The 18399-nt window shown below is 41.0% G+C and overlaps 1 protein-coding gene across 14 annotated transcripts in view; it reads right to left on the reverse strand.

Annotated features, from left to right (window-relative positions):
• The window catches only part of KALRN (kalirin RhoGEF kinase), a 520424-nt gene that overhangs the window by 308147 nt on the left and 193878 nt on the right, over positions 1 to 18399 (reverse strand). For all 14 annotated transcript variants that reach the window (XM_062607041.1, XM_062607047.1, XM_062607043.1 and 11 more), the window contains 2 exons: positions 8747 to 8939; positions 871 to 1383 (listed from right to left, as the gene is read on the reverse strand). In XM_062607041.1, the coding sequence (XP_062463025.1) occupies positions 871 to 1383; positions 8747 to 8939 (706 nt within the window). The remainder of the gene's footprint in view (positions 1 to 870; positions 1384 to 8746; positions 8940 to 18399) is intronic.

Genomic DNA, 18399 nt, shown 5'->3' on the forward strand with positions numbered 1-18399 from the left:
TTTACATTGTATTTCATTTTGAGAAACCCTATCTGCTTTTCAGGCTGATACACTACCTTACAAACGTCTAAGAAATAAGAAGTTGCAATGCAATCTCTATGGAATAACTTCATGTTAAATATTTCTCAAATAAGGTCTTTGCTGGTGAACAGGAATCTTGGCTGCTCTCTCAGTGTCAGGTATGAATTCAACTAACATCCTTAAGTGCTGTTTAACGCAAACCAGCCACACTGAGTTTTACATGCTGCTGCCATTTTAGAATACTTTCTCTTGGTCTATTTATATGTTTAACCTAAACACAGTCTCAGATCTCACACTGTGGGAACTAAGTGGCTATGTCCTTGTACAAAGCCATTACCAAAGATTTTACCAGCTGCAAATCCTGTTCCAATTTCCTACAAAAGGGAAACTGAAAATGTTGTTTGAGATAACAATTTGTAGGACTTAAACTACAAATTTCCCATATAATCACAAGAAGTGAAAACAATAATCATAGTGAATCAAACCCTAAAATCATTCTTCTTTAGGTGCTGTGATATGCAGACAAACATATACATAAGCTTAGTAAAAGAAACTTGAAAAAAAAAAAGTCTGATTCTCATGCTAATGTCTACCAAACATACCCATTGTGACACAAAAATGCAAATTAACTTTCATCAAAAGTGACACAGACAAGTTATTCTTGGATATCATCATGCCTGCTACATCCAGCAATTTTAGTTCAGTGAATTTGGTTTGAGAGTCACGTAAGTCCATCTGCTAGCAACATGAGATTTACACCTGTGATGAATACCTCATAGTGCTAATTGGTCACAGTGTCCTTTCGATAAAGTCTTGCTTAAAGTATGAAAGCAACAGATTATTCCCTACCTTCTCAGCATCCTGCTCAAAAAGTCGAAGTTGAAAGCACTGGTCCAGTTTCAACTTGCGGACATGCCACATCTGATGTAAGTGTTGCCGGGTAGAATGTAGTTTGTCTAAAAGGCTGGTGATCTTTGGCACAAGACTTTGAAAATCTGCACTTCCAGGAATGCAGTTCCTACCAGAAAAACCATCACTGCATCTTATGCATTGTAATAACCTCTGACCCTCACGATCCAGTTCTTCTACAGGAGCTTTAATCACTTTTTTCTTAAGCTGCGTGTGCTCATCAATCAGCCTTCTTGAGCCCTCAACATCAACTGGAAACTCCTTCCTAGCCAACATTTCCTGGAGATCCTCCAGCCTTGATAATAAATGGACAGCACTGTTGAAAAACTCTTCCAAGGAGACGCGCAACTCTATCCATTCATCGTGGTTGTAATCCAAGGATCCTTCAAATTCATCCGTCAGTTGAGAAGGATCTACGAGTTTTGCCAGGCCTTCCACTGATACCATACTTGTCTAAGGAAGGGAAAATAACAGAATTTGAATCAGTGACTCTCTAATCAGAAACAACAGTGCAATCCATAAATAGCATGAAGAGACCATTTTCCTCATCAATACATAATTGAATGAATTCTGTAAAAGATGCTGAGGACTGACCTGACGATCAAAATCATATTATGAGAATGTTTCTGTCGTATATTACTTTAAGCTAGTTGGACACTGAAGACTTCTTAATGCACCTCTTGGATATCTGGACATGACTGTTCAATAAACATGTATGTGGTATTACAGGGATCCTACTACTTGTGTTACACTCAGGCTAGTGGCTAAAGAGCAGCAGAAGTTATAGGCATACGAACTGAAGCAGGTATTGTGACCTACCAAAACACAGAATATGCTGTTTTTTTCTTCCAGATTATTCTAGCTGGCTTTTGCCACAGGCAGACCTCTTTCACATTAGTAATTTCTAATGTAATTAAGCCAAAATCAATGTAAATGTGAAATGTCATTGGAATATTAACAATTAGAATTTATTGCTAATAGGAAGTACTGCTCATGAATCATACACAATCAATGAGAGATGGTTTTAATTCATTCATACTCAGTAATCAGTGATCAAGAAATGCATTGGGTGCCTGGAAAGCAGATTATAGTTTAAGGATGCAACGACTGATGGCTGTTCCCATTTATTTTAGTAAAAATAGTTTTCCCTGAAATATGAGCATAGGTTTCATATTTATAGAGTTACTAGAGATTTTCAGTGTTGTCACGTTAACACCCAAGTTGGCAGCCCTTAGAGGCTTGTGATGTTCATTAGCGACTGCACATCTATACCCTAAAGATCAGGCCTCTAAAGAATGTCAGATTGTGCTCTTCAAAAGCGGAGACACCCAATAATCACAGCAATCTTTTAAAAGTCATTACAAAGAAACCTCAAGTACTGTCCATTATCCTGAATTTTGCCCAAAATAGCAGGCTGTCCACTGGTTTAAAGTTAATAATAGGCTTTTCTTCCAATTGCATCCATCTAAAAATATCAGGAATTCTGCAACATATGAAAATTGGCATTGGATTGAATTAACGACCAGTGGGAGGATTATTTTAAAACTTTCTTGGAACATTCAATGATTTGGGGAAGGACAGAGACAACAAATAAATGGGAAAGTAATTTCAAATTTCTAAACCTCTTGACTTGGATATTAACCCCTTGAAGATAATCCAATTTAGAGTTAAACTGCCTAACAGGAAAAGACTTCTCTTCATAGCTAGTACCTGGGCATGCCAGCTGCAGTGTGTCAAGCTAATGCAAGCACTCCTCTTATCATGAACAGAATTTGATGTGGTAGAGCAGAAAGGCTTTTAATTTCATGAATTCTGCAGCATATTTATTTATTTAGATTTATTTCTTTAAGGAGTTAGAATCATAGAATAGTTAGGGTTGGAAAGGACCTTAAGATCATCCAGTTTCAACCCCCCTGCCATGGGCAGGGACACCTCACACTAAACCATCTCACCCAAGGCTCTCTGCAACCCGGCCTTGAACACTGCCAGGGATGGAGCATTCACAGCTTCCCTGGGCAACCCATTCCAGTGCCTCACCACCCTTACAGTAAAGAACTTCTTCCTTATATCCAATCTAAACTTCCCCTGTTTAAGTTTTAACCCGTTACCCCTTGTCCTGTCACTACAGTCCTTAATGAAGAATCCCTCCCCAGCACCCTTGTAGGCCCCCTTCAGATACTGGAAGGCTGCTATGAGGTCTCTATGCAGCCTTCTCAAAGTTCTTGAAACTCTCATGAAAACAACCATAGTTAGGCAGGTAGGTGGTAAAACAGAGTAACTGCCTGTCAGGCATCACCCGTCTTTCTTTTAGAAATCACTTTGAAAAGCATTGCCCACTATTTAAACATTTTTGGCAGAAAAAAGAAAATAATCGTGAAGGCACCTCTGAATTAATGCTAACTAAGCTGCCTGGTCCATTCCTCAAAATGACAGGAAGTTTTGGAGTCCACATATGTCAACTAAACCCTTTTTTTTCTCTTTTCTTTGTGTGATGATCTGAGGGCATGCTTCACCCTGGACTGACACAGAATCATTCTGCCAGAGTCTCACAACACAAAACCCAGATCATTAGCCTCCACTAAGGGTCCTACACTATCCTGGCACATGCATAATGCTTCCATTAAGCTTAAAAGAAGAATCTGGCCTTAAAACTGATGCTGGTTAGTGCTGAGTTTGTAGATGGAGTAATTCAACAGAGACTTCCATTGTCTTCCACTGCAGTCCGTTCCTGCCAAGAACCTTGTGTTTGTTCACAACTGTGGGAAATCACTGTGATAGTTCAGTGCAGAGAGGGTAGCTGTGTGCTGCCCTACATAAATCAAATCAATGTGAGTCATATTGACCTGCAATGCTGTCCTGGGTTCAGCAGTAGCAGTCATGTTTCTCCTCCTTGGTAGCTGGTGCAGTGCTGTGTTTTGACTTTCGGCCTGGGAACAGAACTGATAGCGATGTTTTGGTTTGGCCAAGGACTTTGTGAGCCTCATGCTCTGCCAAGGAGGAGGGGAAGCCAGGAGGAAGCAGAGACAGGACACCTGACCCAAACTGACCAAAGAGGTATCCCATACCACAGCACGTCATGCCCAGGATGTAACTGGGAGTTAGCCGGAAGGGCTGGGAGACTGCAGGGTTGGAGGAGGTATCGGTCGGAGCTTGGTCCGGCTTGGGGGGCGAGTTATCAGTTGGCTGGTGGTGAGATGATGTATTCTCTTCCCTTGTTATTTCCTTTATCATTATTATCATTGGTGGTAGCAGTAGTGATTTGTGTTATACGTTAGTTACTAAACTGTTCTTATCTCAACCCGTGGGAGTTGCATTCTTTTTAATTCTCCTATCCATCCCTCTGGGAGCAGGGGGAGGGCAAGAAAGGGGGGGAAGTGAGCGAACGAGTTACCTGACTGGGTTTAAACCACGACAGCTCTTTTTGGTGCCCAACGTGGGGCACGAGGGGTTGAGATAACGACAGATTTGATGGGATTAATAGTCACTCGTCACAATGCTGATTTATTGGCTCTCAGAGTTGTTCCTCTTGATCTCACAGTTTCAGAATGTTGTAACTTACTCAGAGCCGGTATTCGCTGTGTTAGTGTTTATGAAGTGTGGGGCTTGGGCTAAGGTTCTTGTCTCACTGTGCTTTATGGCAATGGCTTGTAATACGGGCGGGCTCCAGCAGCAGGGCGGGACGGACGTGGCCGTGGACTTGTACCTGGCCGTCCGGCTGCTCTTCACCGTCCTGGCCCTCGCCCTACTCTCCATCTTCGTGAGGCTGCGGGGAGCCGAGGGGGAGCGGCCCCGGGAGCCGGCGGCAGCTGAAGCGACCAGGAGAGCGGCCCCGGGGACCAAGCGGCGGCGGGAGCGGGGCCGGAGGCCGCGAGGGGACGGCTGCCGGTGGAGGAGGTCAGGGCGGTCGAGGAGAGGAAGGAGGTGGCTGCCGAGCAGCGGGGAAAGGCGGCGGCCGAGCCCGGCAGAGGAGCCGAGCCCCACGGAGGAGCCCAGCCCCGCGACGGCCAAGAGCATTCTCCGGCAGCCGCCCGCCGAGCCCCAGGAGGATGCAGGAGACCAGGCAGCATTTCCCAGCAAGGCAGAGGAGGAAGAGCTGGACTCAGGAAAAGAGAAGCTGGTGGTGGGAGAGCCGGCAAGTACAGCAGCTACACCAGCCCCAGTGACAAGTACAGCAGCATCGTGTGAGAGTTCTGAAGGTTTTGAATGGCCTTTGGGTATCCTTGGGACCTGCCTGCTGATTGTGATGGGGATCAGCATGTTGGCACACACACAGACTGTGTTTTACCCACGACCGTTTTGTCTGATCTCAAAAGTTAAGCAGAGTCAGGTTTGGGTCTTGTCTGGGGTTAGACAACAATATAGGGGGACCAAGAGGTTTTCCCCAAGGCTGGACAGTCATGAGTGGCAGGGTGTGTGTGACAGTATGGGCAAGTATCTAGTCCACTGGGCCCCTCCAGTGCTTTGGAAGCGTCGGAGATGGAAGGCAGCTGTATGGAGTCCCCAGCAACAAGCTGCAGAAACTGCTGAAAGGGACAGTGAATTATTTTAAGCCTGGTGGGCCCATGGCACTTCAGGCCATCAGAGCAGAGATGCAACACAGAGATGGACTCATGATTAAGGGGTGGACTTGGCAATGGACACTATTGCCCGGGTTATTCATGAGTGTGAACACTGCACACAGTCTCTCCTGCTCTGAAAGACTGTTAACAAGAGATGGAGCCTGACATCATGGACCAGATGGACACAGCAGCTTTATAGGGACTGATCCATGCACTAAGACAAGAGTGATGGTATATTGAAAATGTGGGATCTGAGCATGACGTGAATGGTATGGAGTAAGGGGTGGATAATGTCCTGGGTTCAGCAGTAGCAGTCATGTTTCTCCTCCTTGGTAGCTGGTTCAGTGCAGTGTTTTGACTTTCGGCCTGGGAACAGAACTGATAACAAGGAAGTTTTGGTTTGGCCAAGGACTTTGTGAGCCTCATGCTCTGCCAGGGAGGAGGGGAAGCCAGGAGGAAGCAGAGACAGGACACCTGACCCAAACTGACCAAAGAGGTATTCCATACCACAGCACGTCATGCCCAGGATGTAACTGGGAGTTAGCCAGAAGGGCTGGTAGACTGCAGGGCTGGAGGAGGTATCGGTCGGTGCTTGGTCGGGCTGAGGGGGGGGCGAGTTATCGGTTGGCTGGTGGTGAGCAGTTGTATTCTCTTCCCTTGTTATTTCCTTTATCATTATTATTGGTGGTAGCAGTAGTGATCTGTGTTATACCTTAGTTACTAAACTGTTCTTATCTCAACCCGTGGGAGTTGCATTCTTTTCGATTCTCCTCTCCGTCCCTCCAGGAGCAGGGGGAGGGCAAGAAAGGGGGGGAAGTGAGTGAACGAATTACCTGACTGGGTTTAAACCATGACAAATGCTTATTTGATATTCAGAGTTCTTATGAGAGAACATGAGCTGCCCCAGAGCCTCAGCCTACTTAGCAGATACCCAGCAGCATCCACAAGAAACCTTTAAAAGTGAAGTTCCTGGATTGTGGTGTCTATATTGCAGGTCATCTACTGTAAAGTAGACCACAGCTTAATAAATCCCATTAAAATCATAGAATTGAAAGACTCGTCAGTTCTGGCTGTCTGCAAGTGGCCGAATAGACAGCAAAAGCACTGACTCTCTTTCTCTGGCCCAAACATTTGTGAACCATCACAAACACCCGTGTGAACAGCCCAGAATACAGACCAAGGATCAAAGGTGCACACACAAAATTGAAAATACCCTTAGTATCTGCCAGCATGTACAACAAATGAGTCCAGAATTTTTAACACAATACAGACTCAGAGCAGTAACTATGAAGAATAGCTTGATCACAGTTTACTCTTCACTGTCATGACACCAACTCCACACAATAAAAAGATATAAACCAACTCCAGAAAATTTAATTTTAAAAACAAACAGATGTTCTAAAAATACATATTTGAGCTCTGTTACTTTACTTCTGGGTCTTGAAGCTTTAGGAAGACATTACTTATGTTTACTAAAGCTCTGAAGGACTGAAATCCGGTGTTGGATGGACAGCATAATCTGTCTTTTCTTGGGCTTCCCTGGTACTACCCTTTAGTGCCCCTATGTATTTTAAATAGAAGCTCCACATCCTCGTATGCTATTCTGGTCTATGCACAGGCCCTCTCCTGCTTCATAGAATCATAGAATCATAGAATAGTTAGGGTTGGAAAGGACCTTAAGATCATCTAGTTCCAACCCCCCTGCAATGGGCAGGGACACCTCACACTAAACCAGGGACACCTCACACTAAACCATGTTACCCAAGGCTCTGTCCAACCTGGCCTTGAACACTGCCAGGGATGGAGCATTCACAACTTCCTTGGGCAACCCATTCCAGTGCCTCACCACCCTTACAATAGAATCATAAAATAGGGTTGGAAAGGACCTTAAGATCATCTAGTTCCAACCCCCCTGCCATGTTCTTCTGTTTTGTACCTGTGCATTTCCTTTCTCCTTCCCACTGCCCTGATCCCACTCATTCCAAACAGGCAGCACTGCCAATCTCATTGCACTGTAATGGCAGCCACTTCTGCCAGGGCCAGAGATTTTAGTAAGTGTGAGAAATCTCTGGAGGTGACATAAAGCTATACTGAAGGCAGCCTTGCTTTTAAAGGCACACAGGGGATAGCAAGTGGGGCTATTTTGATGCCTAAGCCCTCATAGGTAGCCAAGGAAGGTAAAGACCCTATTAAATACCAACATTTATGAAATCATTGGTTTTATTGTGAGACAGAGGGGAAAAAAATGCACAAATACTTAAATTGTGATAAGTAAAAGTTTGTTAACGCTTAACACCAATCTAGTTGTCCATTGCAATTCAAGAGTGCTTTTAAGAAGAAATTGAAAATAATAACATATTTATATCACACACTGACTGCAACATATCTTAAATGTATAATTAAATATAGTCTTTCACTGCAGTCAACAATAAGAACTATAGCCAAATTCTCTTCTGAGTTCCAGGGATGTAAAATTTCTGAATGAACAGATTGGTAAGTAAGACAGTCAATGATAGAATTGTTTCCCAGCAAATTAAGAAAAAACAGCAAATAACTAACTCATGGCCGGGCATGATTGATGTATGAGCATTTCACGCTCCTGAGCTTTGCTTCTCTTTGGGTAAGAATATGAAATTTACAGAAAACTAATGTGCACTAAGAGAACACAGCCAGGTTGTCCTCACCAATGACAAAGGTAGTAAAATTCTCTTTAATTACACAGTTGTATATTGGTTACTTCTCAAAGAACCTGCTTGAGGCACCTTATCACTAACCGAAGTTGTTAATGTTACCCCTGAACTGTAAATCACAATTAAAGTGGTGACAATACACAGTTGAGTTTAGTATAAATGTCTTTTATAAAAAAAGCCACTTCCCAAAGTGGGTAGAGGTCAACTAATCAACACACACTATAACATCTACAGAACATCATCTTTAGTGTATTGACTGATTCGGTGGGGCTTTTTTTCTAAGAGAAACAAAGGAAAGACTGAATGCAACACTACCAAAAATAAATGGCACAAAAAAAACGTCACCAAAGTTTGCTGTATGTGAACCTCTGGAATGAAACATGCATCCTGTTCCACCAGTGTCCTCAGGAGGCAACCTGATGCCAGGGCATCAGCTTACTCCTTCAAACAGGCCTCAAATGTCTTTTTTTGTCCCTTAGTCACAGGGCTTGGGAATTTTTTTGTTTTACCTGAAGAAAGTCTCAACAGAGCTAATGCCTTATCACACATCTCTCATGTGGCTCTCACCTCAAAGATGAACTTGGAACTGCCGAAGTTCGTTTTCTGCTTCTGCCAGAAATTATCAGGTTTTATAATCAGGGCGACATGAATCTCAGCAGGAAAGGCTTCTTGAAGGGTCTTTAGGAGAGGCTTGATCAAATCCCATTTGGATCCCCGCATATCAATAATAACAGTGAATCCTCGCTTACAAACATCTTCACTGTAAGAATAAAAGCATATTGAGATAATTAATGTTGTGGACAGTCACTCTGAAATTTAACTTTATTGCTAGTCTGCAGGGCTTCAGAGCAAAGCAAGGAATAATATACTTCAAAATAATACCTAAAAGATGATACAGCATAAAGGCTATCTGAAAGGCTATTTTAATTTTACCATAATCTAATTTACATGAAATTTAAGTGTATATATTACAGTTTAAGCTCTAATTTACCAAATACATGTAATTCAAATTTTCACTGAAAACATACATAATTTCACACAATTGAAAACAGAATCAAATATACCTGTATAAAAGCTATTTATGTGTACAGGCAGCAGGTCCTGCTTTCACTGTATTGAATTCAAGCCAGCAAGAAGGGTCCTGTACCTTAATATTGTTGGGCACTTGTAAGTTTGCGTGTCTTCATTTTAGAGGCGCCTTTAAGGGCTTTTTAAAAACTGTAATTTTCAGAAAAGTGCCTGGCAATTATTCCCTGCAAGGAAGGTTCTTGTGACTCAGTATGTGGACTGTTAAATTTGGGGCTCTTTTCCCTCCTGTCTGATCTTCCAAATGTTGCAGGATCTTTTTCAATCCACAGTCATACTTTTCTGCTACCCTGTGCTCTTCCCTTCTCAAAAGGTCAAGAAAGTTATCTGGCTTGGTCATTGCCAAAGCATGGGGCCCCAAAACACCAGAGCATTTGTCTTGCAAACCCATCTTCCCTTTTTCCTCAGGGGAAGAGAAAAGAAAGAACATAATGACATGTTGATACAAGTCAAATCTGGGCAGCTTTCATCACTGCTTTTACAGGGACATAGTATTGCTCCTCAGAAAAAGAGGTATGGTTCAGAACTGTCATCCTCCATTTGCAGCATCCAAAATTAGATGAGATTTAGGAAGTGTCTGCTCTTCTGACTGAGCAGCTAATATATCTCCCATGCACTATGTTGAAGTCTTGAGAGCTATGGTGCCTGCTTAGCCCTCAAGCACTTGCACAAAATGTGAAATTTGCCATCACCAGTAATATTATTGGCATGGTAAATAAGTAAAATTCTTTAGTGATGCACAAAAAATGCCAGAATGGTCTACCTACTGATCTATTTTATTTTATTCTTTTTTAAGGTGGAATGGAGGCCACAGCCTTTTTCACAGAAGGAGAAGCTATTGGAAGAAAGGAATTGTGGAAAGAAGAAGGAAAGATGAAAACAGAACAGTTGAGAAAGAGGAGAAACATAGCAGAATGAGTATTTGCATAATGAATATAACAGATATAACAGTGAGGTATGGAACAAGAAAACCTCTTATACATGAATACAGTACCTTCAACTTTTCTGAAAACTGACCAACATATCAACACATAAATAGGATCAATAATGTGTACATAAACTCATATGTAGTGTAATTTAAAATATCAAGTGTTGATATCACTGGAATGAATCTGAAATATGCTGAGGACAGACATAATTATGTATGGGTATAATGCAGAGATTGTAAGAGTCTGTTCAGCCTCTACACACATACTCTCGGTATACAAAAAGACAAGATGATTTTCACTGTACTCTACCTCTCTAAATTCTTGAAGCACTTTGTCTGCTAATAAGATTCAGCTCCTACATCTCTCACTGAAAACAACTCTATAAAGCTCACAACTAGGCTTCTGGGCTAGAACACAGACAGGAATATCCTTCATAGAAGGCACACTGGATTAACATATATAACTTAAAAATTAAAGTCCTTGGTGACCTTAGCAGTATCTAGAAAGATCTGTGCACGGATAGACTACCCCATAGCAAAGCATTTTTTTCCACATGAAGACAGTTCACTAATTTGAACAGTCTCAACTTAGTGCCAGGAAGAAGCAGTTAAAGCCAACAACCTTGGTCTTATGCCTTAACATTAGCACACTACATACAACAGTCAGTGCAAAACAAAACTAAGGAGACCAAGCACTTCCAGACACTGTCAGGAACATAGATCTTTTTATTCAATTTTTACCTACTGCTGAAAGGTCAGACATCTGATCCTTCCATAACTAATGCCAAAAAAGGCTGTAAAAACAACTTTGTGGGTGGTGCTACTGCCTCTTGCTATTTGGAATAAGAGCTGAGACAAAGAATCAAATCAGAAAGGGATGAATAGAAGGGGATTTGTGTTTTGGTTTGTTTTTTTTTTTTTTGAAAGCTTTATAGGGTCTTCAGTAACTTCTGCCAAGTCAGCAATCACTGTTATTCCAACTCCCCCCAGCTGCTGCCAACCTGCCAACTTACCGAATCTGATCTAAAACAACAGATTGGTTTAATAGTTACTGATGAATAGCAGAAAAACCTCCTTAGGTAAGCAGAACAGGTATGTCCTGATGGACTAAAGTCTTCTATTCATGAACCTGAACTAAGGTCCTAGACCCAGACAGTCTCAAAATCAGACCCTGCCACAGCCCCAGCTTTGCAGAATAGACAGTGTGATACCATTTTGATACCCACAATTACATACCACCATGACTGGACTGATCTGCCTCTCTGGACCCTGGAGGTGCAGAGAAGCACTGGAGGGAGCAGACAGTACTGCCGCCTGTTCCCACCAGCACACCAAGCCTAAACATGCCTGTGCGAAAAAATGTTCTACAACACCCTAAACCCTGCTTTCAGGTGTTTGGAGACTTCACAGTGTGTTTTCAGAGGAAGAAGTAAGGGTAATGACTCCTCAGCTTTTTCTGAGGACACAGAACAGCCACTGAACCTGCAGGCCAGGCTGGGACATCAGCCCCTGGGTAGGGGTCAAGATGCTTCCTGATTCTGGTCCTGGAAGAGGCAATAAGCAGTCATTCCCTACCAGAAATATCCACCATCCTTGTAACTAGACCAAATTTTCAAAAAATTTATTACTTTCAAGTATGAAACTGATAGGATGCAGGGATGGAGGAGGAGAAAAGAAAGGAGAATAATCATAGATTTCTTAGGCTCAAAACACATCAACAACTATTTCACTAATAATACAAAACTCAGTACAATGCTCTTAATTACAGAGTTTTCCCTACTTGATTGGTCACATAGGCATGTAAATTTCTGTATGAAATAAGTGAAAAGATGGGTACCCCTTTTCAATTACAGTGACGGTAAGGTAAAAATGGATGGTATTTATCATTTTGAGCAACTCTAGCTCTGTTTCAAGAACCCTGCTCACAATCTTGCAGAAATGGCTCTGCTTGCAATTTTTCTTTAATGAGATCAATGGTACTAACCTGTAACAAGACCTGTGGGTCTGTAGTCTCACCTACAGAATATGATCTTGCTGTCATAATGATAATTCCACACATCCTTCTCTGACTCTTTGCAGAAAATTAACACCTGATTTCTAAACCTGCTTGTTGAAAAAAACCTATTATTTAACAGTGTTTAAACTGTGGCAAGCCAGAAAGCTGTCTATTCATTATTTCTGCTTTCAGTTGCTGAGCATGCTGTGGAGAGGAGTGACTTTGAGAGCACTTATACTGTACAAGCAGGCAGCTGGATACTAATCAGGTACTAATACCTCAGAGAAAGAAGACAGGGAGAAGACAATTATTTAGATTTTAAGCTCTTCAGGGCAGGGACCATCTGCCATGATGCATTTGTCTAAGGAGCCTGCCTTGGTGGTGGTCTCCAGGTACCTACATTCACACTACAGTATTCAGCTCTTTAGAACGAACACACACACACACACACGCACACACACACACACGAAATACTCTTCAGGAAATTATAGGTGAAAAAAGCTGAACACATCTATGGAAGCATTAAAAGCTTACAAAAATGTGGGGACAACTCACAGGCAATTTAGTTAAAAAAAAAAAACAACAAAACCCAAACAAAACAAAAATACAACTAAAAAAGCTGCAAGTTTAAGTTGTAATATCTAAATGTTACAGCTATTGATAGGGTCCTAAAAAAGTTGGCTGTGCGTACACATAATGAAGCACCCTTAAACTCTGGTGAGTCAGAGCAATCTGTGAAGATTTGTCATCTTTGACAGTCAGTCACTGTTCTTCAGTTACCTCAACATGTACTGAGGAATGACCCTAGGTTCCTTTTGAATAATCGAGCCATGCTTATTAAATGTACTGTTTAAACGCAACAACTCAAACCCTTCCCAGTTTAGCAATTAATCAGGAAAAGCATCAGTAGCAATCAAGCTTCCTCCACACTTTCCAGGCAAGACTTGCCTTATCCCTGGCTCCCCAGATGCTACATCAATCCACCTATCACACAAAAGTAATCATTTAGAATGGCAATTAATGATGATTGCGGTACTAAGTTTTTTCCGGTATTGATATTTGATCAGAAATTGGAGAAAACACTCAGAGCAAGGTATTTAGACAATCCATCAGCCTTTTGGCTGTGCTCATCTGGACTAAATTTGCAGTGGTGAGCACAAAATACTTCTTAGGTGGTATGTCATTTCACTTGCTACACTGCTTTTGAGCAAAGACAAAGACCAGCTTCTAACTTCGATAAAAAAACCCTAGAATATTTGTGAAAACAATATTTACAATGTGGATTTTTTTAAAGAAGCATAAAATCAAAACTCAGAAACAGATGTGATAATTTTATCAAAATAAATGCCTTTATTTTGGTTTCTAGGATACTTTCATAGCCTTATTTTCTCAAATTTCCTCTTTAATTCAGGCACATTCTAAATTGTATTTTCTTTGGCAAAGCCTGGCTCGCTGGGTACCAAATGAGTTTAAGGACTTCATGCTTTCTGATTAATCTTTCAAATACCTATCATTGATTATGTGTTTTTTTCATCCTTATGGTTTGGCCAAAGCTTCTGGCATTTAGAAGCTTTAACACTTGATTAGCTGAAATAACACATTTCCACTTCCATTTTGCATTCATGAGTTAATGACAAAGAAGCACATTTAGCATACCTGTTGGACTACTAAAAGCACAGATCTGATATGTACAGCACCTCATTTAAAATACGACTTATTAACAGTGAGAGCAAGATCTCCTTTATGGTGGGTCAGCATAACCTTGCCAGGAGACACACTCAGCATAACAAGTAGCTCTATGAGCATCAGTTTGTAAACACAAAATCTGCAGGAACTTAATTATTTTTGAGATCACCATTCCTTTGACAAATGTGGCTGGAGTCAGTCCGCTGATTCACAAGCTGATTGTGGAAAAGGGAGAGGAGAAAAGTGGGTATGTGAAAGCCCCCAAGCGCAGACTCTTATCTCAAAGGCTTCATTTCATACTGAGACTAAACTAACTCAGCTGCCTAGTTTCCATATCGAGGTGTGCCAAGGATCACTTCAGAAACTTACGTGTTAATATTTTGATCAGTTGCAAATTTTTTATTTATCTTGTCTGTGGTTTGTTTACTCAGCTTGAAAATGAAGCTAGACATGGAGGTTTATAATCAGCATTTACAGACTGACTTTTTTTGGTTCCCATGTTGAGCCTGAAGATCACCTTGTCAATAGAAATAGCCATCTACATTCCTAATATACATTCCAATGCATTTAGAGGACCAGATAAAGTCCATTCTAGCATGCTTGTCAAGCCCTCCTCAATCAGCATTATTTGATAAAATATTTTACTCCATTTAATATTTCTCAGCAATATGTACTTTGCTTATTATCACTTACCAGGTGACTGGTAACTGATAATTATCAGTACCAGGTGACAGCTTTGACACTGTCAGTCTGAGTTGTTACCCACGTTCACTAGCAACTGTGACCGTTAAGCATGAGGAGGCAGTTTGTCTTCTCGAAGATCCTAGGACACTTGTCACTGCTCATCCTCACATCTCCCTTAGGCGCTGGTATATCAGTGACCAGCGAACAAAGTTAGTGATTCACATCCCAAGAGCACCGTTACTCTGGAATAGCAATTCACAGAAAGTTCCCACCAGAAAGCTTCAGCTACTTAAAGACTGTAAGTAGACAGACTTCATCCTGAATTTTCCTTCTTACATTTTCTAACTTGGTTTCACAATGCTTTTTTTATAATTAGAGGAGAAACAGTCATCCAGCCTCCATTTCCAATTAATCCTTTCTTCCTTACTGTGACCTAAATTTGTTTCTTCCCTTTCAGCAATGAAAATGAATCACTCATTCTCACTTCTCTTTTTAAGAAAGAGAAAGAAAGAAATCAAAGCCAGTTTCACATTGGCTGGATCTGGACATAAAGCAGCAATAGAGAAAATTCAGTGACATTATAAAAAGAGTTGGAGCCAGTGAGTTCTGGACAGAGACAAACCTCCTGTCTCTGGTTTCCAGCCACTGCTCTTAGGGGACAAGAGGTGTGATTGCAAATGGCACAAGAATGCAGATGTGTGGGCTGCGCAATGTCCACATTCAACCCCTGCCCCTGGCCCCATGTCAACAGGAGGGAACAGAAAGAGAGAAAAAAAACCAGACATCTTCACAGAATCTAATTGGTGCCAAAATTGGTGCTTCTGCTGTTCTCCAGCAAGTAACTTATTTTGGTATTCAATTTTTACTCCTAAGAAAAATGGCTCTAAAGTAAAAGCAATTCTGCTGTAAAGTGATGTAAGTTAGGAAGAACTCGGCCATCAGCTATGTGTAAGAACCTTTTCCCAATATGAACTGTGATCCTGTGAACTCCTGAGAGTTGTGAGAGGTGTAAGTCCCATATGGTATCACTGTCAGGATAGAACAGAGTTGTGTTGTGCTGTCTTGTACCTAGGTAAAAATCCTGATCGACATCATTACACTCCAGGCCAGAAATGGGACCCAAAGCTCTGCAGGCATTCACTCTCCTATTTAATTGAGCAAATAAACACTATTTGAGAAGTTTCCTGTCTTCATTCAAATAGCAAAGATATAAAACACAGCTGTGTCCAAGAATGCATGATTGCAGCTGTTAAAGCCAAATCTGGAGAGTGAATATTATAATTTTTCACATTCCTATTAAGTTTCTGCTGGTAAATGATGTCTTCGTATAAACCCATTTGCCCTCTTCCCCTTTTATTGTTGCACATATACTATATCTGGATCAATATCTGGCAGGTCTTTCTTCACACAGCTGTTGAGATAAATATGAAATTAATCAGGGCTTTGTTCTTGTGGGAGCAGGGCTACATTTAAAGATTTGTTACTACAACGAAGAAACATTTGAACAGTAAGTACCATTCAACTCTCTCTTGAGCATTTAAAGTCTTCTATTTGAGATGATTTAGCAAAAACAAAACCAAAAAAGCTTTACTAAATGAAAATTATATGTTATTGACATTTGTTGGAAAAAATAAATATTAGAGTTGTGCTGAAATATAAACACACCATTCTGGAAAAAAGTTTGGATGAGCAGAGGTTATTGAGCATTTCTTCGGAGATTTAAATCCATTGGATTCCAGGTGAGAAATAAATATATACTGTTGTGCTTAGCACAGTCAAACTAGTAGGATTTAAAAAAATAAATGTATCTTTTTGCCTGCACGTTAAGCATTTTTTGGTAGTTCAAGCAGGGAGACCATGAAGTCCATTTCACATTCAGTCACTACAAAGTTTAGTCTACAGTCAACACTGACAGATTTTCACATAAGGAAAAGGATACTTCATCTGGGCAATGACTGCCTGGGGCTCTTAGACCGGGAATCCTGATTTATCAGTTCAAGGCATCAGTGACTTAACAAGTGAGAGACTGGAGCAGAGCGAACAGCTCCTGGAATTCCAGTCATCACAGTAAAACAGTGCCACCCCAGAACGGAAAGTTTCCAGATTGCAAATACATACATTTCATTGAAATGCGTTGTGAGAGGCAGTTACCCGTAGTGAAAAGACATTTTATAGCATAAATAAACCTGCAAACATGTTCAGCTCATGCAAAGAATGATTAAGATAAGTTTAGACAGTAGACAGCAGCACCTGGTGAAATTCAATATATGTCCAGAGGCAGACACCATGCCAAATCCAGTCCTGATGTAAGCAGGCATAAGCACTCTGGGACTAGTACATCTGATGCAGGGCTGTTTGGCTCAGAGATGAGCATAGGAAAAAACACACTCCAAAGATGCTAAAATCACTTTTTCAAAGTAGTACCGACATTGCTTGCAGTAAGCACTGGCAGTAGGGGAGAGCAAGGTACATACATTTACAGAGAAGCTGTAATTAAAACAAGGAACTAAGGAGAGAAGATGAGAAATTACATATTAATTCAAAATAAGATGTTTCATAATAAGTGCAGGTTCTCATGAGAGTGTGTACTGAATTAAAAACTAAAAAAAGGCTTTTATAGCAGCAAAATATTCTGTTTAAGCCTTTTCAGAGGAAATGTCTTTTTTAATTTCTTCTTGTTTTTTTTTTTTTTGTTTTTGTTTTAGGGTGTTTTTTTGTTTGTTTTTGTTGGTTTGTTTGTTTGTTTCTTAGGTTTTTTCTTCTTTTTTTTTTTAACCAGGCAACATTAAAAAACCCAAAACTTTGAATTTCATCAAAACAAAATATATTGATTGACCTAATATTTTAGAGGTATTTTTTGTGAGAAATTTCTAATGCTTTTGGATTTTTTTCTCATTTAAAAATCTGCACTTCAAAATAGCAGATTCTTCCACAAATAAGTAACTTAGCTTCTGCCCAACTGCAGTGCAGAGTTCAACATCATATTTGCTTTGCACTTTTCATCTCCTAAGCAGAAGTGATATAACCACTCTTTGAGGCTTACAAGGTTTTGGACAGAGTCCAAACACGGTTTAGTGTGAGGTGTCCCTGCCCATGGCAGGGGGGTTGGAACTAGGTGATCTTAAGGTCCTTCCAACCCTAACTATTCTGTGATTCTATGATTCTATGTAAGGGCACACACTGGGTTTACGTGCATCTGTTTAGGAGGAGAGGCTGAGTGCTACACCCCAGAAACACTCTGTGGTCCCTTCAATGAGCCTGTTTTGCTAAGAAGGAGAATTTATTGAGAATTTGAGCTCTCTTTAGGAGTATACAATTTAAAAGCTGACGCCTTACTATTTCCCAGGTTGGACAATGAGGGTCGACCATGACTAATAAATCAGTGGCACTTGGTTTTTTTTGAGCTCCACCCATATATAAACAAAGTGGGTTTTTTGGGCACAGTGATCTACCCAAAATAGTTCACTTATCAGATAGATACTTATGCCAGGATGGGTGAAGACTGCTTATGGCACTACATCCAGAAGGGATTGCTCTGAAGCTACAGAATCAACCTATGTTGTAAGATACAATCTTAAAATCAATTTTCTCTATTCCTTTACGCAGCAGACTTTACTAATTCTTTCAAATAACTACCCTGATGCCACTGAGGGGAGAAAAAGTCCTTTTTACTGAGTCCTCAAGAGACAGTGGATACTGATGTGCTATTCACAATCCATATTCAAAACACCTAGGTCATGTGCGATTTTCTTTCAGTCTGTCTCCTGTGTACAGATTCTATCACTCTCTCTAGCAAGAGGGACTTAGCCTTGTCAATGAAGCTGCTGCATGCGAGGTATC

Source organism: Pezoporus occidentalis, unplaced genomic scaffold (assembly GCF_034315485.1).
Source record: "Pezoporus occidentalis ecotype Australia unplaced genomic scaffold, CSIRO_AGI_Poc_V1 ctg12, whole genome shotgun sequence".
Lineage (NCBI taxonomy): Eukaryota > Metazoa > Chordata > Aves > Psittaciformes > Psittacidae > Pezoporus > Pezoporus occidentalis.